Below are 18545 nucleotides of genomic sequence, written 5' to 3'. Positions count from 1 at the left end.
AAAACAAAAACAAAAAAAGAACAAGTACTGACAAAAATGTATTGTATAATTTTATGCAAAATATGCTTAAAATCTGTACATTGATCTTTGTTTTGTAAAATAAAGTTGAAAAAAATTATTTTTTTAAATTCATTAAAAAAAAAAGTGTAGTTGACAATGATCTTCCCATGAGGTTGTAAAACCTTTCTGCTCCTTCAGTCCTTTTTCTAGTTCTTTTATTGGGATCCCCATCTTTAGCCCAATGGTAAACTGCAAGCATCTTCAACTGTATATGTGTGATTTTGATAGAGCCTCTGAGGACACATCCATGTCTTGTTCCTGCCAGTAAGCACTTTTGGCATCAGAAATAGTGCTTGAGTTTGTTGGGCAAACCCTCCAGAGCTTTCAGGGAGAAGAGGCCTTTAGCTTAGTAAAGGTGTGTTTTCACTGTGTAGGAGATGAGAGGGTGATTGGGAGAGGGAGCACCTTCATGGAAACAAGTGGAGAAAGAGGGGGATGGGAGCAGAGGGAAAGGGGATATGCATGTAAATACAGCAAATATGCAATAAAATCATAATATAAAATGTGATATGATGAGGAGGATGATGACAATGATGACAGTAAATGAAGCAACAATCCAAGATGAAGTCTTGTATTTCTTTTGTGAGAGGTATGAAAAATTTCATGGAAAAAGAAAAGAAGTGGCAAATGGGTTTGGGCGGCTCCTTGGCGGGTGGCGGTGGTGGCCTTAGCGGTTCCTCCTGGCCCTGTTAAGGTCAGGGCCAAGCCCGGGGAGGATGGCGCCCTAGTGCCTGGCTTTGCTGGGGTAGGGGCGGGAGGGGGCAGGGGCGGGGACCGGCCATGTCGGAGGTGACCCGGAGTCTGCTGCAGCGCTGGGGCGCCAGTCTTAGGAGAGGCGCCTACTTCGACTCTTGGGGCCAGCTTGTGGAGGCGATAGAGGAGTATCAGATATTAGCAAGACACTTACAGAAGGAGGCCCAAGCTCAACACAATAATTCTGAATTCACAGAAGAGCAAAAGAAAACCATAGGCAAAATTGCGACATGTTTGGAATTGTGAAGTGCAGCATTACAGTCCACACAGTCCCAAGAAGAGTTTAAACTGGAGGACCTGAAGAAGCTAGAACCAATCCTGAAGAATATTCTTACATATAATAAAGAATTCCCATTTGATGTTCAGCCTATTCCACTAAGACGGATTTTAGCACCTGGTGAAGAAGAGAATTTGGAATTTGAGGAAGATGAAGAAGGTGGTGCTGGAGCAGGACCTCCTGACTCTTTTTCTGCTAGAGTTCCTGGTACTTTATTGCCTCGGTTGCCGTCAGAACCAGGGATGACGTTGCTCACTATCAGGATTGAGAAAATTGGTCTGAAAGACGCAGGGCAGTGCATTGATCCCTACATCACGGTCAGCGTGAAAGATTTGAATGGCATAGATTTAACTCCTGTGCAAGATACTCCTGTGGCGTCAAGAAAAGAAGATACTTATGTTCATTTTAATGTGGACATTGAGCTCCAGAAACATGTTGAAAAGTTAACCAAAGGTGCGGCCATCTTCTTTGAATTCAAACATTACAAGCCTAAAAAGAGGTTTACCAGCACCAAGTGTTTTGCCTTCATGGAGATGGATGAGATTAAGCCTGGGCCAATCGTAATAGAGCTATACAAGAAACCCACTGACTTTAAAAGAAAGAAATTGCAATTATTGACCAAGAAACCACTTTATCTTCATCTACATCAAAGTTTGCACAAGGAATAATCCTGCTACAAATAACCAAGGACTTGTGTGAATTTGACCACTCAGAAACCATCACAGCTCTGTGTAGCATAATCACCCTCCAACAGGCAGGAAATGGGCCCTACCCACGCCAGTTGACCAGCAAGTCTGTTGCACAGCCGGACCCCAGAGCAAAGGTTCAGCGTCACCTATCACTCCTTTGGATACAGGTTTATTGTAGATTTTGAAACCATTTTACTATTCTATTAATTGTGCAATTAATAGTCTATTTTCCCATTGCCACTACTACACTGTTTCCCGGACAGCACTGTTGTGTAGATGTGCAGAACTTCAGACAATGCAGCAAAAAGAATGTGCTAGAGTTTACATGTCTGCCCATTTCTGCTCCAGTCTGCTCTTCTGGTTGAAATGTCACGCTGTGAGCTGAGGTGGGTAGACCTGTTCTGAAAAATTGGACTAGTTACATTGCCTAGCAAAGACTCCTTAGAAGAGACCCAGCCCGATGCCATGGGTCTCCTGCGTAGAAAGTGTGACCCGGCCGGAAGAGAACCCACATTGAGTGTACCCCAGATGACCAGATTGATTTCCTGGAGAGAGCACATGTATAGTCAGGTGGATTATCTGTTCTTTTCTATTGTACTGCTAATTCTTTCTGGTAGATTCTAGGGTTAACGTCGGAACCATCTCAGAATAATTACGGATTTTAAAATGTGTTTACAGTATCTTTGACATCGTATCACTTAGGAACAGTTGAGTCAGATGTTGAGATGCTGCAGGGTAACTGCTGCTGTCCTGGCCACCGTGGTGAGACCTGAGACGGCATACCTCTCCTTAGTATGCAAAAATCTGGAAAGACTGTCTATTTTTTTTAATATAGGTAGATAGGATTGTCATTTATTTCCTATTTAGATATACAGTCATTCATCCATATGAAAATATGCAGGCCATTAGTTTATTTTGAATTGACTATTTACTTTTGGTGTAGTAAGGCATAAATAAAACTCTGAGAGCACATGAGGGATGGTTGTTACCCGGAACGTAAAGATTGTGAGGGTCTTTGTATGGGTTGGACATGCCGTGTACTTTAATATTCACTTGTCCGTGAGCAGTGCGTGACGGGGCCGCACCATCAATATCCGGGCCTGGTTTTCAATAGTATAACCTCATTCACACCATTCAGTATATTTGCTTTTTCAAGTAACCACAATGAAGATGTTTTAAACTTGCCCTTCAAGAGATCTAGTGTTGACTTTCAGCACCTACTAGGTCACTGTGTACTAGATAGATCTTAATAAAAACTATTTCCAGTTCAACCTGAAAAAATCCACAACCAAATTAATCTTGATTGGGCTAATTCCGAATGCTAAAATAATTCCATCTATAGTAGCTCTAGGGGATGGAGATTTTTGCCTTAAGTTAGCTCACTGTCTAACTCAAGCTTTGAGTTGTAGATCCCCTGACTATAAGCTCCTCAGAGGCAAGAGCCACATCTCTGTCATGTAAGGTTTTAAGGTACTTGGCAGTACTCTGCTTGAGGAGTACTTGGTACATTCTGTTTGACATTGCCGACTAGACCTAAAAAGTAATTCCTTAAAAGCTATTATTATTAAAATGCAGCAAAGACAAAAAAAAAAAAAAAAGAAAAGAAAAGAAGTGAGTGTGATCAGGGTGCATTTCTTGAAATTCTCAAGCAATCTGTAAAAGTATTATCTTGGAAAAAAAAACCAGTTCATTTTGGTAGTTATTATGTTCTTAAGCATTCAAAATATATTCAAATTTGTTTAAACATGTAACTCATTTTATGTCTTTAATATAAAATAGGTTACTAATAAAAAGCAACTGATTTCTAAAAAGAAAAATGCTAAAATATTTATCAACATATTCTTGACAAACAATAAATAAACCACAGATTAGAGAAGCATTCACAGAAGAAATAAGTATGTAAGGTAGATACATTTTCTAAAGATTGATTTGCTATTCCAGAAAGTGCACATGAATAAGAAACATCATATTATATCCTATAAATGCACATGTTCTGTTCTTGTCAAATAAAGTGTTTTATACAATCAAATAAGCTATACACATTTATTGCAGTTATTATACAGATCGTATATATTTATACATTTAATTTAAAGAATCCAATTTGTACATAAATATGGAATATACTGTTATTTACATCCTAAAACTGTAAGTTAAAAATGAAGTTCTGTTTGGGTAGTTCATCTTTTTCCTGAATATCAAGGTCTATAAATACTGAATAAAGCTCAAATCCTTCAATTATTGATGTTATGTTGGCTTAGTAAATTAGTGGTTGTAAATTCTCTCCTAGTAAACGTAGTTTAAATAGTACTGGCACATTATTGCTTTTTTGGGAGTTTTTTTTTTTTTTAACTCTAATTTGACCATCATAGTTTACTGAAAAGTTATGAGTGCCCCTAATGTACTCTGGAGCTATTCTAGTACATAGTTGTTGATATGGTTTATATATTATTGTTTGATAGAACTACCTGTTGTTTCAATCATCTGGAAGTTTCCATGGTACTTTCTTATATTCTGATCCTCTGGGAAGAGGTACTGGAGTTAGTTCCATCTCATGGGTCTCTGAACCCTGTTTCTGAAGTGCAATAGTCATTTGCCTTGCACTTCTGAAGAGTAGTAACCCAGGACAACAGGAATGGGCTCTGTGAATTGTGAGTCTCTTGGACTGGCTATAAACTCAAAAGAGGGCTTCCCTTTTCTGTTACTATATTGGCTTTTTTCATTCACATATATATGAGAACTAGATTAGATAGATAAGAGATAGCTATGAGAGAGACAGAGATAGAGAGATACAGAGAGAGATGGGGATAAGAATAGGCAGATTAGGAGGAGAGAAATCTGAGAAGAGTTGGAGGAATGAAAATGTTCAATATGCATTAATTGAAGAAAAAAATAAAATGAGGAAAAGACCAATAAAAATAAAAATTTCAAGATGCCAAATACTAACATGGACATTTTTCACTTGTGATATTGGAAATATATAGAACTTATTACTGCATTCAAGATTCCAATTATAGAAGAACAATTATTTCAAGAGGTTGATTTTATATCATGATGAATAAAATTCCTAAAATAGTATAGTTGACAAGGACAAAAGGGAGATATTTAAGTGATTCATCACAATACGATAAAGTAGTATGAATATCAGTTAGATTAATTGTGCTAATTCATGCTTTAAATACTTCTCAAAACATCAGTTTGTAGATTATTAGCACTGGAATATTCATTATAAAAAATTCAAATTCTGTTTCATGTCATTGTCTACTGAATACAAGGCTCTGATATTTTTGGGTTGGTTTTGATTGATTATTTTCTTCAGATTCACATCTTTCCATTTTTCTTTCTTATGTTACAGTTCTTTATTAACTGTAGCTCTTAGAAATATTTTTACTCTAAAGTTGAACCCAACTTTATTTGTACGGAGACTTGCTCTTTTTGTAAGATTATAGCTTCATTGTTTGGTGATAACACAACTCATATTTGAAAATTATTCATTCAAGAGCTTTTGTTTTAAATTCTATAAGGTGGATTTAGAGTAGTTTGATTATTCTTCACTACTAAGAAAATGCCCTTCTTTATAATTATGAGATTTCCAGTAAGCAAATGGAAGAAAACTTTTTTCACTCTTCCATGCTTCTTTCATTAGTTCGCTAAAAACATTTGAGAGGTTGGTGGGTTTCATATCTACCTACCTACCTACCTATCTCTCTCTCTCTCTCTCTCTCTCTCTCTCTCTCTCTCTCTATCTATCTATCTATCTATCTATCTATCTATCTATCTATCATCTGTCTATCTTTCTAAAATATCAAACTTTTATAATGTTCTACAAGAACAAATTTTTCTACAAGATGCATATTAATAAGTAATCCAGCCTCTACAAACCATGAATATATTCTGTAATTGTTAGTGGTTACAATGTCTTATATTCATTAATGAAGGTGGAAAGTCTTACTCTTAACACATTATTTCATTTTTTTAAAGTTAACTACTGCAATGCCAGCATTTTTTATTACAATTCTGAGCAAGAGCATCATGTCATATACTTGAAACCTCAACACTCAATATATTCTGACAGGAAGATTACTGCAAGTTTTAGTCAAGTCTTTGTTAGATGGTAGTGTGAAAACCAGCCTGAGGCTCAGCTTCATGGAAACCAGAACCAAAAAAAGTAAAAAGAAATAAACAACAACAAACAAAATAAAAAAACCAAAAGTAAAACAGAAGCAGAACAAATACAAATGGCCCAATTATGATTGTGTACTTCCTTAATTCTTCTGTAATTAAAAAAAATTACTTGTAATTGATATTAGTGGTAATTATAATAATGATATTTATATTCCATTGTGTTTAATAGTATGTATGACTAGTATATACATTGTGTACCTTAAGCATACTTACACCCTCACAATGGACTGGGTTCATGTCCAATACTGGCAAACTATGTCAAAACTTGGAAACTGAATCTATTCCTTATGCTTTTTCAGAAAAGTGTGACCAGCTGAGCAAATTTGCCCATTCATGTATTACTAACAAATTGAAATTTTAAATTCTAGGCATTAAGAAATGATGGATTCCAAGGATCATACCTAAACATAATAAGAGCAATATACAACAAACCAATAACCAATATCAAAATTAACAGTGAGAAACTTGAAACAATCCCACCAAAATAAGGCACTCGACAAGGCTACCCACTTTCCCCCTACCTATTCAACACAGTACTGGAAGTCCTTACTGGAGCATTTAGACAGCAAAAGAAAATCAAAGAGATACAAATTGGAAAGGAAGAAGTAAAAATATCACTGTTTGCAGATGACATCATAGTGTACATAAGTGACCCCAAAAATTTGACCAGAGAACTTCTACAGCTGATAAACAAGTTCAGCAAAGAGGAGGGATATATAATTAACTCAAACAAATCAGTAGCTTTCCTCTACTGAAAGGACAAACATTCGGAGAAATAAATTAGGGAAAAGATACCCTTCATGATAGTCACAAACAATATTAAATACCATGGTGTAACTCTAACTAAGCAAGTGAAGGATCTGTATGACAAGAACTTCAAATCTCTAAGAAGTAAATCAAGGAAGATCTCAGAAAATGAAAAAATCTCCCATGCTCATTGATTAGAAGGATCAACATTTTAAAAATTATCATCTTGCCAAAAGCAATCTACAGATTCAATGCAAACCACATAAAAATTCCAACCCAATTCTTCATACAGTTAGAAAAAGCAATGTGCAATTTTATTGTGAATAACAAAAGAATTAGAATATTTAAATCCATTTTCAACAACAAGAAAACATCTGAGGAAATCACCATCCCTGTCCTCAAGCTATATTACAAGGCAGTTGTGCTAAATCTGCATGGTACTGGTACAGAGATAGGGATGTAGATCAATGGAATAGAAAAGAAGATCCAGAAAATAGCCTTCACATATATGGTCACTTGATTTTTGACAAAGGAGTTGTAAACATTCAATGGAAAAAGGACAGCCCATTCAACAAATGGTGTTGGTCCAACTGGCACTCAGCATGCAGAAGAATGAAAATAGACCCTTTCTTATCTCCTTGTACAAAGCTGAAGTGCAAGTGGATCAAAGATCTCCACATTAAACCAGGTACACTGAAACTATTAGATGAGAAATTAGGGAAAACCTCAGAACACATAGGCACAGGAGAAAATTTTCTGACTAGAACACTAATGGCTCATGTTCTAAGGGCGAATATTGACAAATGGGACTTAATGACATTGCAAACTTTCTATATGGCCAAGGACACTGTCAAGAACAAAAAGCAGCCAACCGATTGGGAGAAGATTTTTACCAACCCCACATGAGATAGAGGTCTAATATCCAAGGTATACAAAGAACTCAAGAAGCTAGACACCAGAGAATCAAAGAACCATATAAAAAACCGAGGTACAGACTTAAAAAAGAGTTCTCAACTGAGGAATATTGAATGGCAGAAAAGCATCTAAGGAAGTGCTTGACATCATTAGCCATCAGAGAAATGCAAATCAAAACAACCCTGAGATTTTACTTCACACCAATTAGAATGGCTAAGATCAAACTTAAGATGACAGCAGATGCTGATGAGGATGTGGAGAAAGAGTAACACTTCTCCACTGTTGGTAGGGTTGTAAACTGATACAACCACTCTGGAAATCAGTCAGGTGATTCCTCAGAAAACTGGACATAGTACTACCTGAAGACCCAGTTATTCCACTTCTGGGCATATACCCCAGAGAAGCTCCAATATACTACAGAGACACATGCAGTACAATGTTCATAACAGCTTTATTTATAATAGCCAGAAGGTGGAAATAACCCAGATGTCCTTCCATAGATAAATGGATACAAAAATTGTGGTATTTTAAACAATGGAGTACTACTCAGCTCTCAGAAACAATGACTTTATGAAATTCTTAAGAAAATAGATGCATCTAAAGAATATCATCCTGAGTGAGATAACCCAGTCACAAAAGCACAGACATAATATTTTGTCATTTATAATTGGATACTAACCCCAGAAAGCTCTCAGCACCCCAGAAACAAATCACCAACTATATGAACTTCAAGAAAAACAAAGGCCAAAAAAAGATGAAAAATCATTATGCTTAATCTTTACCCACCAAGAAAACTTGGAGTATTTCCAGGTTACATCTTATTTTACATGTACTTTATGCTCATTGTAACTAGTAAGATTTTAATGCATACTATCAAATCTTTAAAAATATCAAGTAGTGACAAAAATGCATTTATAAACCTATATCCAAAAATGCTTAAAATCTGTACACTTATCTTTGTTTTTAAAATAAAGTTTTTCAATTTATAAAACAAACAAAAAAAAGAAATGATACTAGTGACTGAGAACTAAACTTTCGTACTTCTGTGGGTATAAAGAATATTGTTATGTCATCTTTTTATCTTAGACTACATTTGTTTTCATGTTTAGTGAATATCCTTCAAGGATAACATATAGTTTATTATTTTTATTGTTCATAAGTATCTGATGTTTAATTAAAAACTGTGGCACAGCCATAATTAATATAATTATTTGTTATTACTTTAAATTTACCTAATTTGTATTCATATTAAATTGACTCATTACATTTTAATTTTGTTCCCAATTTCTTTGCCATACTTTGGTTTTGTAATTCATTTTTGTATCTGTGTGGGAGGGTTAAATTTTACTCATATATGAATTCATTGAAAGTCAGATATATTTCATATCAGGATTACATGACATTTTACTAAACAAATTATAATTGATTCTACACGAGACTGTACTTTTGTTTTTTAATTACATGTTCCTCAATTTTATTTTAAATTTGTAGATATGTTATTTCTGGTTATAATTAAGTGAAACATGTAGACTTTGTGAGGATCAAATTACTTTAAAGCTTATGTGTCAAGCATATATGGAAGTGCTATGAATTAAAACAATAAAGCAGTGAATGATTTTAAGCCTAATACCATTGTTTCCAAGGCATGCATATCTAAATTGTTTATGCACAGGCATGATATCAGTCTAAAGTAAATCACATATATCCATACACCCCAAACACTATTATGGAGGTATCTTAAAGTTTCATAGGATATCAAGGAACAATTTAAATAGAAAGCATTATGAATATGCTACATAAAAATATTATCAAGGGTCTTAGATTATGGAGAAAGAATGTATCATACAAAATACAATTCTTTTGGGAACTACAAATATTGTGAAATCAAGTTATCTCATAGCTCACTTGTTATACATCAGGGCAACAAGAATAAATAAAAAGTGAGAAATGATGTATAAATGAACTCAAAGGAGGAGACATTTAAAAACTGGGTGTAATTAATGTGTACAAATGGTTACAGTGCCAGGGATATATATATATAGTATCAAGATGGAAGGCTCTTAAGCCCAGTGCATGGGCTGAAGAGTTGCTGATCTCTAAGGAAAGAGGTTGTTAACTAAAGAAAATAGTTTTTAGCATTGTGTTTACACATTCAGTTCTCTGAATTGTTTCATTTTATGATTTGCACAGAGTAAGTACTCAAATGGTTCAAGAAAAAGACATTCAAATGAATAAATGTTGGTAAATTAACATGATCCTCTCTAGCTCAGAATGGAACATATATTTATCTCACATCACTGTAAGTAAGGTGTAATGTCTCTGTTAATTTGTAGACACCATTACAGGCCTTCTCAGCTGCTATGATGTTGTGATTGTGTTGCCTCTGGCATACCCAAGAGACAGTATTCCACAGTCTTTCTTGATGTCTTCCTGCTCTTACATCATTGCTGCCTTTATCCCTGCAGTAGTCCTTGAGCCTCAAATGGTCTCCCTACGACTGAAAACTCAACTATTGCTTAATTTTGTAACTATTAGTATTCATGCATCTCTGAATTTATAGGACACTTCATTATTAAAATATGTTCCTCTCAATAAGGTCACAGCTAGCATTTGATTAACAGTGTAAATGTAAATATTTATAAAGTACTCTGATAAATTATCTGAACAATACAAGAGTCCCAGAGGGTCCTACTCTTCCTGAGAAATTCTGTTTATTAATTAGTTACTGGAAAGGGACAGTCATGGTCTGCAATTGTGTACTGAGAAACTCACCATGAAGCAAAGATGGTCCTGATTGAACTCATATATATTAATCAATACATACTTGAAATTTTGAGAGTTTAAAATTTATAGGGAGAATGGAAGTGAGTGTGTGTGCCTGTGAGATTACATAGGGCAGGCACTAAAGTAATCAGAATACACACTGACACACACCCACCCACCCACCCACCCACACCCACCCACCAACCCACCCACACACACACACATAAATATATATATTCAAACATGTTAAAGAACATGTTCAATTATAAAAGAAAATGTCTAAAACGTTTTTCACTTATGTAAAAAGGAAATTGAGATTCTCAGTGGACACGACTTCTAAAATAAGCTTTTTGAATAACTTAAAGCCATATCGTTAGACCTACATAAATGCATATATTCAAGTCTTTTATGAAAAAATGTTTAAATATTTGAAGGCAGCTTTATTGGCATAACATTTGCACAGAGGTTATTGTTAATTTAAGTGGTTTGTCACAAGGTTTGAACAAGACAGAACATTAATCTTCAAAATGTTTCCTTCAAAGATATTTCATGTCTTCTATGTTAAATATAGAAATTAAATGGTGATATTAGCAAATTTATTTTAATGCAAATTAATTTTTTAGTGTCTTTAACACAATTTCCCAACCTAAACTAGGCTGGATTAAATTGAACTGGGAAGGACTGGATATCACTATACTAGGCTGACATTAAAATAATTATGTGGTACTATATGTATTTACTTATTTAAAATTATTATTATGTTGAGCCAATCAACATTGTATGTTGATTGAGAAACAGCACTGGAGATTTCCAAATAAAATAGATATAACCTTTTTGCTCAACTTAATTCAATACATGTCAATCTCCTTGTGACTTTTGTGCCTAGGTAAACATAATGACACTGATTCATATTTGTTCAATGATCATTAATTTCTTTGAAGGGAATTTATGATGGTTCATTGTTGGACAGCTTTAAGAAATATTTTGATTTCATAAAATCTTTTGAATTTTCTTTCATGTCAGAATGTCCATCTTCAAAATCAACTTACAGTCATCTCTTCATAAACCTGGACTTAGTCAAGGTCTCTGGAAAACTTAACCACTGGCTTTTGGTAATTTCTTTTTTAACACCCCCTGCAAATAATGACATCAACAATTAAATCAATAGAAATTTTAATATGTCCTTAAATCATTTTCAGTGGTACAGGGATTTTTTTAGCCTTGTCAATTTCTGTAATTCATGAACTTATCTTTTTCCATCTTTTTGGGCTCAGGTTTACCAATATCCAGTAGGCTGTTAGCAAAACAACCTGGCATGTTCTCCGTTAAGCCTATTGCTATGGCTTTACTTATAATTAGTATGATGAGTGGTATTGTTTACTAGAATTATTTGAAAATCATTCATTGTTAGCAGACAGACATGGAAAGGAGTTTTTTATATTTTAATATTTACCCCGAAATTGTTTAGTTGACTGGTTATGAGATATTTTCTATATTTTTGGCATTAGAACCATGCAATGAGCAAAGACAGTTTCACCTGGTGTATCCCAGTGCTCATGACTTTTATTTCGTTCTCTTTTCTGAAACATCAGGGAATGTTTATTAATAAAAGTATAATGCTGGTCCTTACTTTGTTATTCCAAGATAGACTTTTTAGCAGATATAAGAACAAAAGTTCTAAGGTTCATGTGGACCCACATGGGATTGCAGGTAAAGATGCCTTGAGATCGATACATAGTGTTGATCACACACTAAAGACCTATTGATGAGAAAGATCATCAAACATTGGACCCTCTGTTCCATCATGATCAGCTTGGAAATCAGAAAAGACTCTCTAAGCTGGTTGTGGGAAAGCTTCTTATAGATTGACAATAAAATGAACTCTTCAATTCTTACGTGTCCAAGGTCTAGACTGTGGTGATCATCCTCTGGGAGGGGTTGTACCCTATTTCCATTCATGGAGTAACTTATTCACTGATTCTTAGTCTCATGTTATTATTATGAAGTGATAGAAATAGAATCTAGGTAATGAGTAACTAACTGGCAGTGTGAATTAAAGGACATGTTTCATCCTGTGCTCCTGTGTCATGATTCTAAAGTACCTTGAGATATGAAAGTCCTCCCTAGGCTCCAATCTGCTACCACCACGCTTACCTGCTTTTATTTCAGACCAAAATTTGGAACCAAGTAATCAACTTTGAACACACAGTGGCAAAATGACACAGCTTTTATGCTGATTTTTTAAAAATAATTTTGCTACACTGAAAGATACAAGCTCCAAAAGTTACCAGATAATATTTCTTAGAATTTGGTAATGGTCTCTACTAATAGTGTGTTACTCCACAGCCATTGTTATTAATAATGATTGTACTATCTTGAAAATCCTAACAGGATGCTATTTAATGTTGAACTTAAAATAACTGCAAATTAGCCACTGATATTAATTCTTCTTAAAGCATAGATGGTTATTGGGTTAATAAAGGTTATAAACAAAATATCAAGCTTAGAGCTGTCTAAAGTTAAGGAAGAGGAATTCAGATTATTTTGATTTTTTGGATTCTTCATTTTGGTACATTTGATCACAGAAAAACAGGGTACTGTGGAGATCTTTGATACACTTGCACTTGAGCTTTGTACAAGGATCTATTTTCATTCATCTGAATTCAGACTGACAGTTGAGCTAACATCATTTCTTGAAGAGGCTGTCCTTTTTCCATTGAATGTTTTCAGCTCCTTTGTCAAAAATCAACTGAATATATGTATGAGGTTTCATTTCTGGATCTTCTATTCTGTTCCATTGATCAATTGATCAACATGCCTATCTCTGTACCAGTATCATGTTGTTTTTAACACAATTGTTTTGTAATATAGCTTGAGGTCAGGGATGGTGAGTCCTGCAGAAGATATTTTGTTGTTGAGAATAGATTTTACTATCATTGGTTTTATATTATTCCAGATGAATTTGCAAATTGCTCTTTCCAACTGTATGAAGAATTGAGTTGGAATTTTGATGGGGATTGCATTGAATCTATATATTACTTTTGGTAAGATGGCCATTTTTACGATGTTGATCCTTCTGATTCATGAGCATGGAAGATCTTTCCATCTTCTCAGATCTTCTTCAATTTCTTTAAGAAACTTATAATCTAATTTTAAGAGGCAACAAAGAATAATAGCAACATCCTGTAAAGGATGGGAGCATGGTGAATAAGATGACATCAATTTTTCTCTCTCAGTCAGGTGTATTTGTTACTTTGTATTTACTTTTAGCAGAAAAAAAACATCTATTCATATGGAAGTACATTTATTTGGTCATTCACCCAGAACCAATCAGCAAGGTTATAAGGAAGGTTATGCATGAAGTTTGTCAGAAAATAAGCTTAGCACTGGTAGAGGACATTGTCTTGACCATGCATTTTTCATCTTCATGAAGCCGCCATCTGCTACAATTCACCATCAGATCACTCTGCCAGCGAAGCACCCACACACATCTGCAGTAACATCTTTTCAAGTCAAGTAATTCCACACTTCCCTCTGTACTGTCTACACGTTTCCCTCTTATTGCTCATTGTTACTTCTGATTCTACTCAATCTCCATTATCACATTAAAATGTACAGATACTGTGACAAGTTTTCCAAGATGCTTCCCGGTTTTTAATTTTGACAAAAACATTTTTGTTCACATTAATTCTTTACTATGACCACCATTTACCAATCATGACTTCTTTTGTATTAGTACTCTGTGAGGCGGTCTGCTGCTCTGAGATTTTTCCTCTATAATATTTTCAGATATATTTCTTGATACAGAATTTAGTATAAATGTTTACATTCCCATCACTGATTTTATATACATAAAAATATGGACTCTGTGTTTGGGGTAGTTTACATTTATTTAGCTTTCTTTGAGAATTCGCTACCATTTCGACCACCAACTTTCTCCAAATACAAACAATATATATGATACGTGTGATAGAATGTCCAGATGACTGAAAAATGTTTGTATTTCATTTTATCTACTCATATTTCATTACTGACCATTCTAAATTTGGTGATATTCCTTTATCAATAGCTTTGACTTTAATGAGAGAACAAATTAAAAATCATAAGGTTAGGCAATGTCAGACTGGCACTTGCAATAAAAGAATAACATGGATTTGTAAATAGTAAGTGTGCTTGTTTATCTATTACTATATTCTATTTAACCTACTAGAATTTTGTGTAATAAATTTTGTATTGGATATAAAATAAGGAGTCTGGGTTACTAGAAATATAGGCTTTATCAATATAAGTATTGTCTAACATTAATCCCAATTATGTTTGCATATCAATATTTCATGAAGTATAAAGCATGCATATAGAGAGAGTGTTATTATCTTTTATGTGACTTAATATTTAAATTAGTCATTCCTTCCAAAAAAGAAACTATGAAGACTCAAAATTACATCATGATTAAAGTCATTGTTAGCAAACTCATACAGATGGAAATAACAACTTAATTCTGTTATATATTGTTTATGTGAATCTAATCAGGAAGGTGTCTCTCTGGTTGTCAGCTTGCTCATCGCTGTCATGGTAATGTTATTGTTTGAATCTCAAATGTTCCCCACAGAAGTTGTAAACAGCTGATGGCTTTTAGGAACTGAACAAATCTTAAAATCACTAATTTAATCACATTAATTTATTTATAGGTTCATTGTTTGAATGACTAACTGGTCATTCAAATAGTACAAATATCTTGAGGATTAAAAATCTAGTTTGAGGAACAGTGATCCTGAAATTCCTTACAAGAGAAGTAAGTGCAATGTTTCTCTTGGGTCATTCATTTTACTTCTTAGCTGAAATTGGCTGGGAAGCCTCATCGATGCCAGCTCTTTTTACTCTGATTCTTTAAGAGACCTCTGACCCAAAGGGATAGAGTTAGATAACTGGGGCAAAGCCTGACGCTACAGGCTGAAATTAATGTTCCCACTGTTACACTGCCTTTATCAGATACTCTGCAATTATGAGGTAAGATGGAAATAGCTCAAGAAGATATCAGAAGTCTAGTGCAAAGTAAACTAAAGTACTCAGTACAGTACCTAACAAAATTTAAACATGAAAATTATCGGTTATTAGTATTATCAACCTCAATAATAAAGTATATTTCCTTGAAAGTATCTGGTCTTATAATTGGTATTAATATTTCTCCTCCTAACATGATTTAAAACTTTACATTTCTACTTGAAAATTTGGATTTTCAAATTTTTCAAATATACAAACTTTTCTACAGATATTTGCAGGTATTTAGCTTTTTAGAAAGATTTAACAATGTTACCAACATCCAAATAGATACTTTTAAACAGCACCTGAAAATCATTAGGATTTAGTCACCTGAGATTGCAAGGTGAACATTGATTACCTTCCAAAATTACCATAGTCACATTTTTATTATATTTGCCATCTTTCAATAATATCAAAGCTTGTTATTAGGCTTTTGAAAATTGAATCAACAAAGGTTAAGAAAATGCATTCTGAAGGATGTTAAAATGGGAAAGATGGTTTTCTGTGGTCCATTGTAGTGATTATTTGTTCATAGCCTGAGTATTTTATTTTCTCTGTTCTCCAGATATTTAAATCTAAAGGGATGTGTGTGTGTGTGTGTGTGTGTGTGTGTGTGTGTGTGTATAACACAATGCTCCCAAAGTTACATCTATTTGACCAGGGATTTGCTTCTTTTAATTAACTCTCATAATAATAACTTCCCTTTTCTTTTCCTCAAGATATTTCAGCCTATTGTTTATTTATTTAGACCCATCAAATCTAAAGAGAGTTCCCAAGTGTTTTTTTCTGAGGATCTAACAAACTTATAATTAGTTGCCTTTACCTCATTTTTAATATTTGTTCTGTGTAGAATATTCTAGGAGCCCTCACAGAAATCTTACCGGTCAGCTATTGTACAATTAGCAGTAACTCTATAAGTTCGGACTGATTCTGCCAACTCTTTAATTTGCTTGTGTTCGGGGTGGTGTTCATCCTCAAACAAGGGAAACATTTGCCTGATGGTATGGCATGTCTCCGGAGTACAAAAGAACTCGCACTTCCTCTCTGGGTAAAGTGGAAGAGCAGAGGCAGCTGCTTTAAGAGCTTCCGGTTGTGTTACAGGAGTCCTCTGTCCGTGCTGAAACCGCTCTGCCTCACATTCTTTTGTCTTGTTTTTCTGAAATTTCCTCAAATTGAAATTCAGTTTGTGATCCTTTTACTGCCAGCTCTGGGGCCTTTTGTTCCTTTAAAGGATACAAGGCATTCTCTCCGAGAAACTTGTACTCTGTTTCCCCGGACGCAATCCTATCTTTTTCCAGCGGTTTTTCCGCCATTTGTTCCTTTAGCGGATACAAAGAATTGGACTCTGGCGCAGTCCTCTCTTTTCCCGGCGGTTCTTCCGCCACGACTTCTCGGGTTCTGATTTGTTTTGAACATGTCTCTCGGAGACTATCTCCTTTAATTCTTTCTGGCATCTCTCCGTTTCTGACTTGTTTTGAACATGTCCCTCGGAGACTATCTTCCTTGTCCTTTTCTTTATCACGTTCTGTTTCTGACCCACCCTCTAGGTGCTGCCTGCTAACTTTCCATCTAGATAATTTCCACAACAGTAATGTTATAACAGTTACCACAAATGCAAGCAATACTCCTTCTACTGCCGGAGAAAATCCAAGAAGAGACATGCCTAAGTTTTTGGCATGTTCTTTTGGCACCCCGTAAAAACTAAAGAGTGACATGTCTCTCAGAAATTACCTTTTAATTCTTCCGCAGTTCTGAATCTAGTTCAGCGGCCTGAAGGTTCCCCTGGGCGCTCCGGGGATTTTCGGCACCACTTGTCACACGCCCACGCTTTCCGCCAATAGGAACAGGCATGCAACAAACAAACAGATTCTTCTGCGGATAACCTTTATTGTACAGCACTTTTAGCAGGGGACTTCTTGAGCAGGACACTTCTCTCTGAGCCGGGGACTCCCTACCGGGTTCAACTGTCTAGGCGACCTCTCATGCGCAGCCTCCCATGTGCGATCTTCTGTCTATTCTCTCTCCACGTGGGATCTCCCCCAATCTCTCCTATCGGGTCTCTCTCCATGTGGTACCTCTCCGCCATCCCTCCACGTGGGGTCTCCCGCAATCTCTCCACTATGTTCCTCTCCACGTGGGGGAGAATTGCACTACTATATATGCCTAGGAGACTCGTGTCGCTACCTGATTGGTGCGCCCTCCAGTAACTCAATAGTATGCCCTGAGAGCGGGCTATGACGTATGTGGCGCATGCGCATTAAGTCTCTTGGCTGGGCAACAGCTCTGTTTGCTGAGTTCTCAGTGTGAAGCCGGCGCCATGTTTGGGTGTGGCACAAACGGCTCCCTACAATTCTTTAAGTTGTAAAGTATAATATACATTTATAACATCCACTTCATAATATTTGGAAGTTTAGATAAAGTATTCTATCATCTATTCTTACTTAAAGAATTTACAGGTAGAGGCTGAGCAACTGGTGGGTGGGAGATCTGGGCTGCCAGGGAGCAGAGAGATCTCTGCGGAGTGCACACTGAAAGAGCAACCACTGCCTTGCCCTGCCCTGCACTGCCTGATCCAGCGACCAGGAACAGAAATTTGGAACTTCTGTTTCCACCCGGCGGCGACTTCAGGACGTAGAGCAGAGCCTGGCCCATCTGTCACCCGGAAGAGCAGCTCTTAAAGGCTGAACAACTGGTGAGTGGGAGACATAGGCTGCTGGGGAGCGGAGGGATCTCTGCGGAGTGCACACAGAAAGTGCATCCCCTGCCTTGACCTGCCCTGTCCTGCCTGATCCAGTTTGTGATCCCTTTTCTGGATCTTAGGATCTTCTGTTTCCACCTGGAGGTGACTTCAGGACAAAGAGCGGAGCCTGGCCCATCTGCCACCCAGATCGGTGGCTCATAGAGGCTGAGCAACTGGTGGGTGGGCCACCTGGGCTGCCAGGGAGCAGAGAGATATCTCCGGAGTGCACACGGAAAGTGCACCCCCTGCCTTGCCCTGCCCCACCCTGTCTGATCCAGCGACCAGGAACAGAACTTTGGAACTTCTGTTCCTCCAGGCGACTCTGAGGCATAGAACAGGGCTCGACCCATCTGCCACCTGGAACAGTGGAGATCCAGGG

The 18545-nt window shown here is 36.2% G+C and overlaps 1 protein-coding gene across 1 annotated transcript; it reads left to right on the top strand.

The window, feature by feature from the left end:
• Positions 1–837: 837 nt before the first annotated feature.
• Positions 838–1986, top strand: LOC308424801 (axin interactor, dorsalization-associated protein-like). The gene is given in 2 exon segments (XM_080921979.1): positions 838–1056; positions 1060–1986. Coding segments are annotated over 2 exon segments (915 nt in total). The 5' UTR covers positions 838–840; the 3' UTR covers positions 1759–1986.
• Positions 1987–18545: the final 16559 nt, after the last annotated feature.

The sequence above is a fragment of the Micromys minutus genome (assembly GCF_963924665.1).
Source record: "Micromys minutus genome assembly, chromosome: 9".
Lineage (NCBI taxonomy): Eukaryota > Metazoa > Chordata > Mammalia > Rodentia > Muridae > Micromys > Micromys minutus.
The sequence above is the reverse complement of the archived record's forward strand: the minus strand, read 5'-3'. Positions and strand labels throughout refer to the sequence as shown.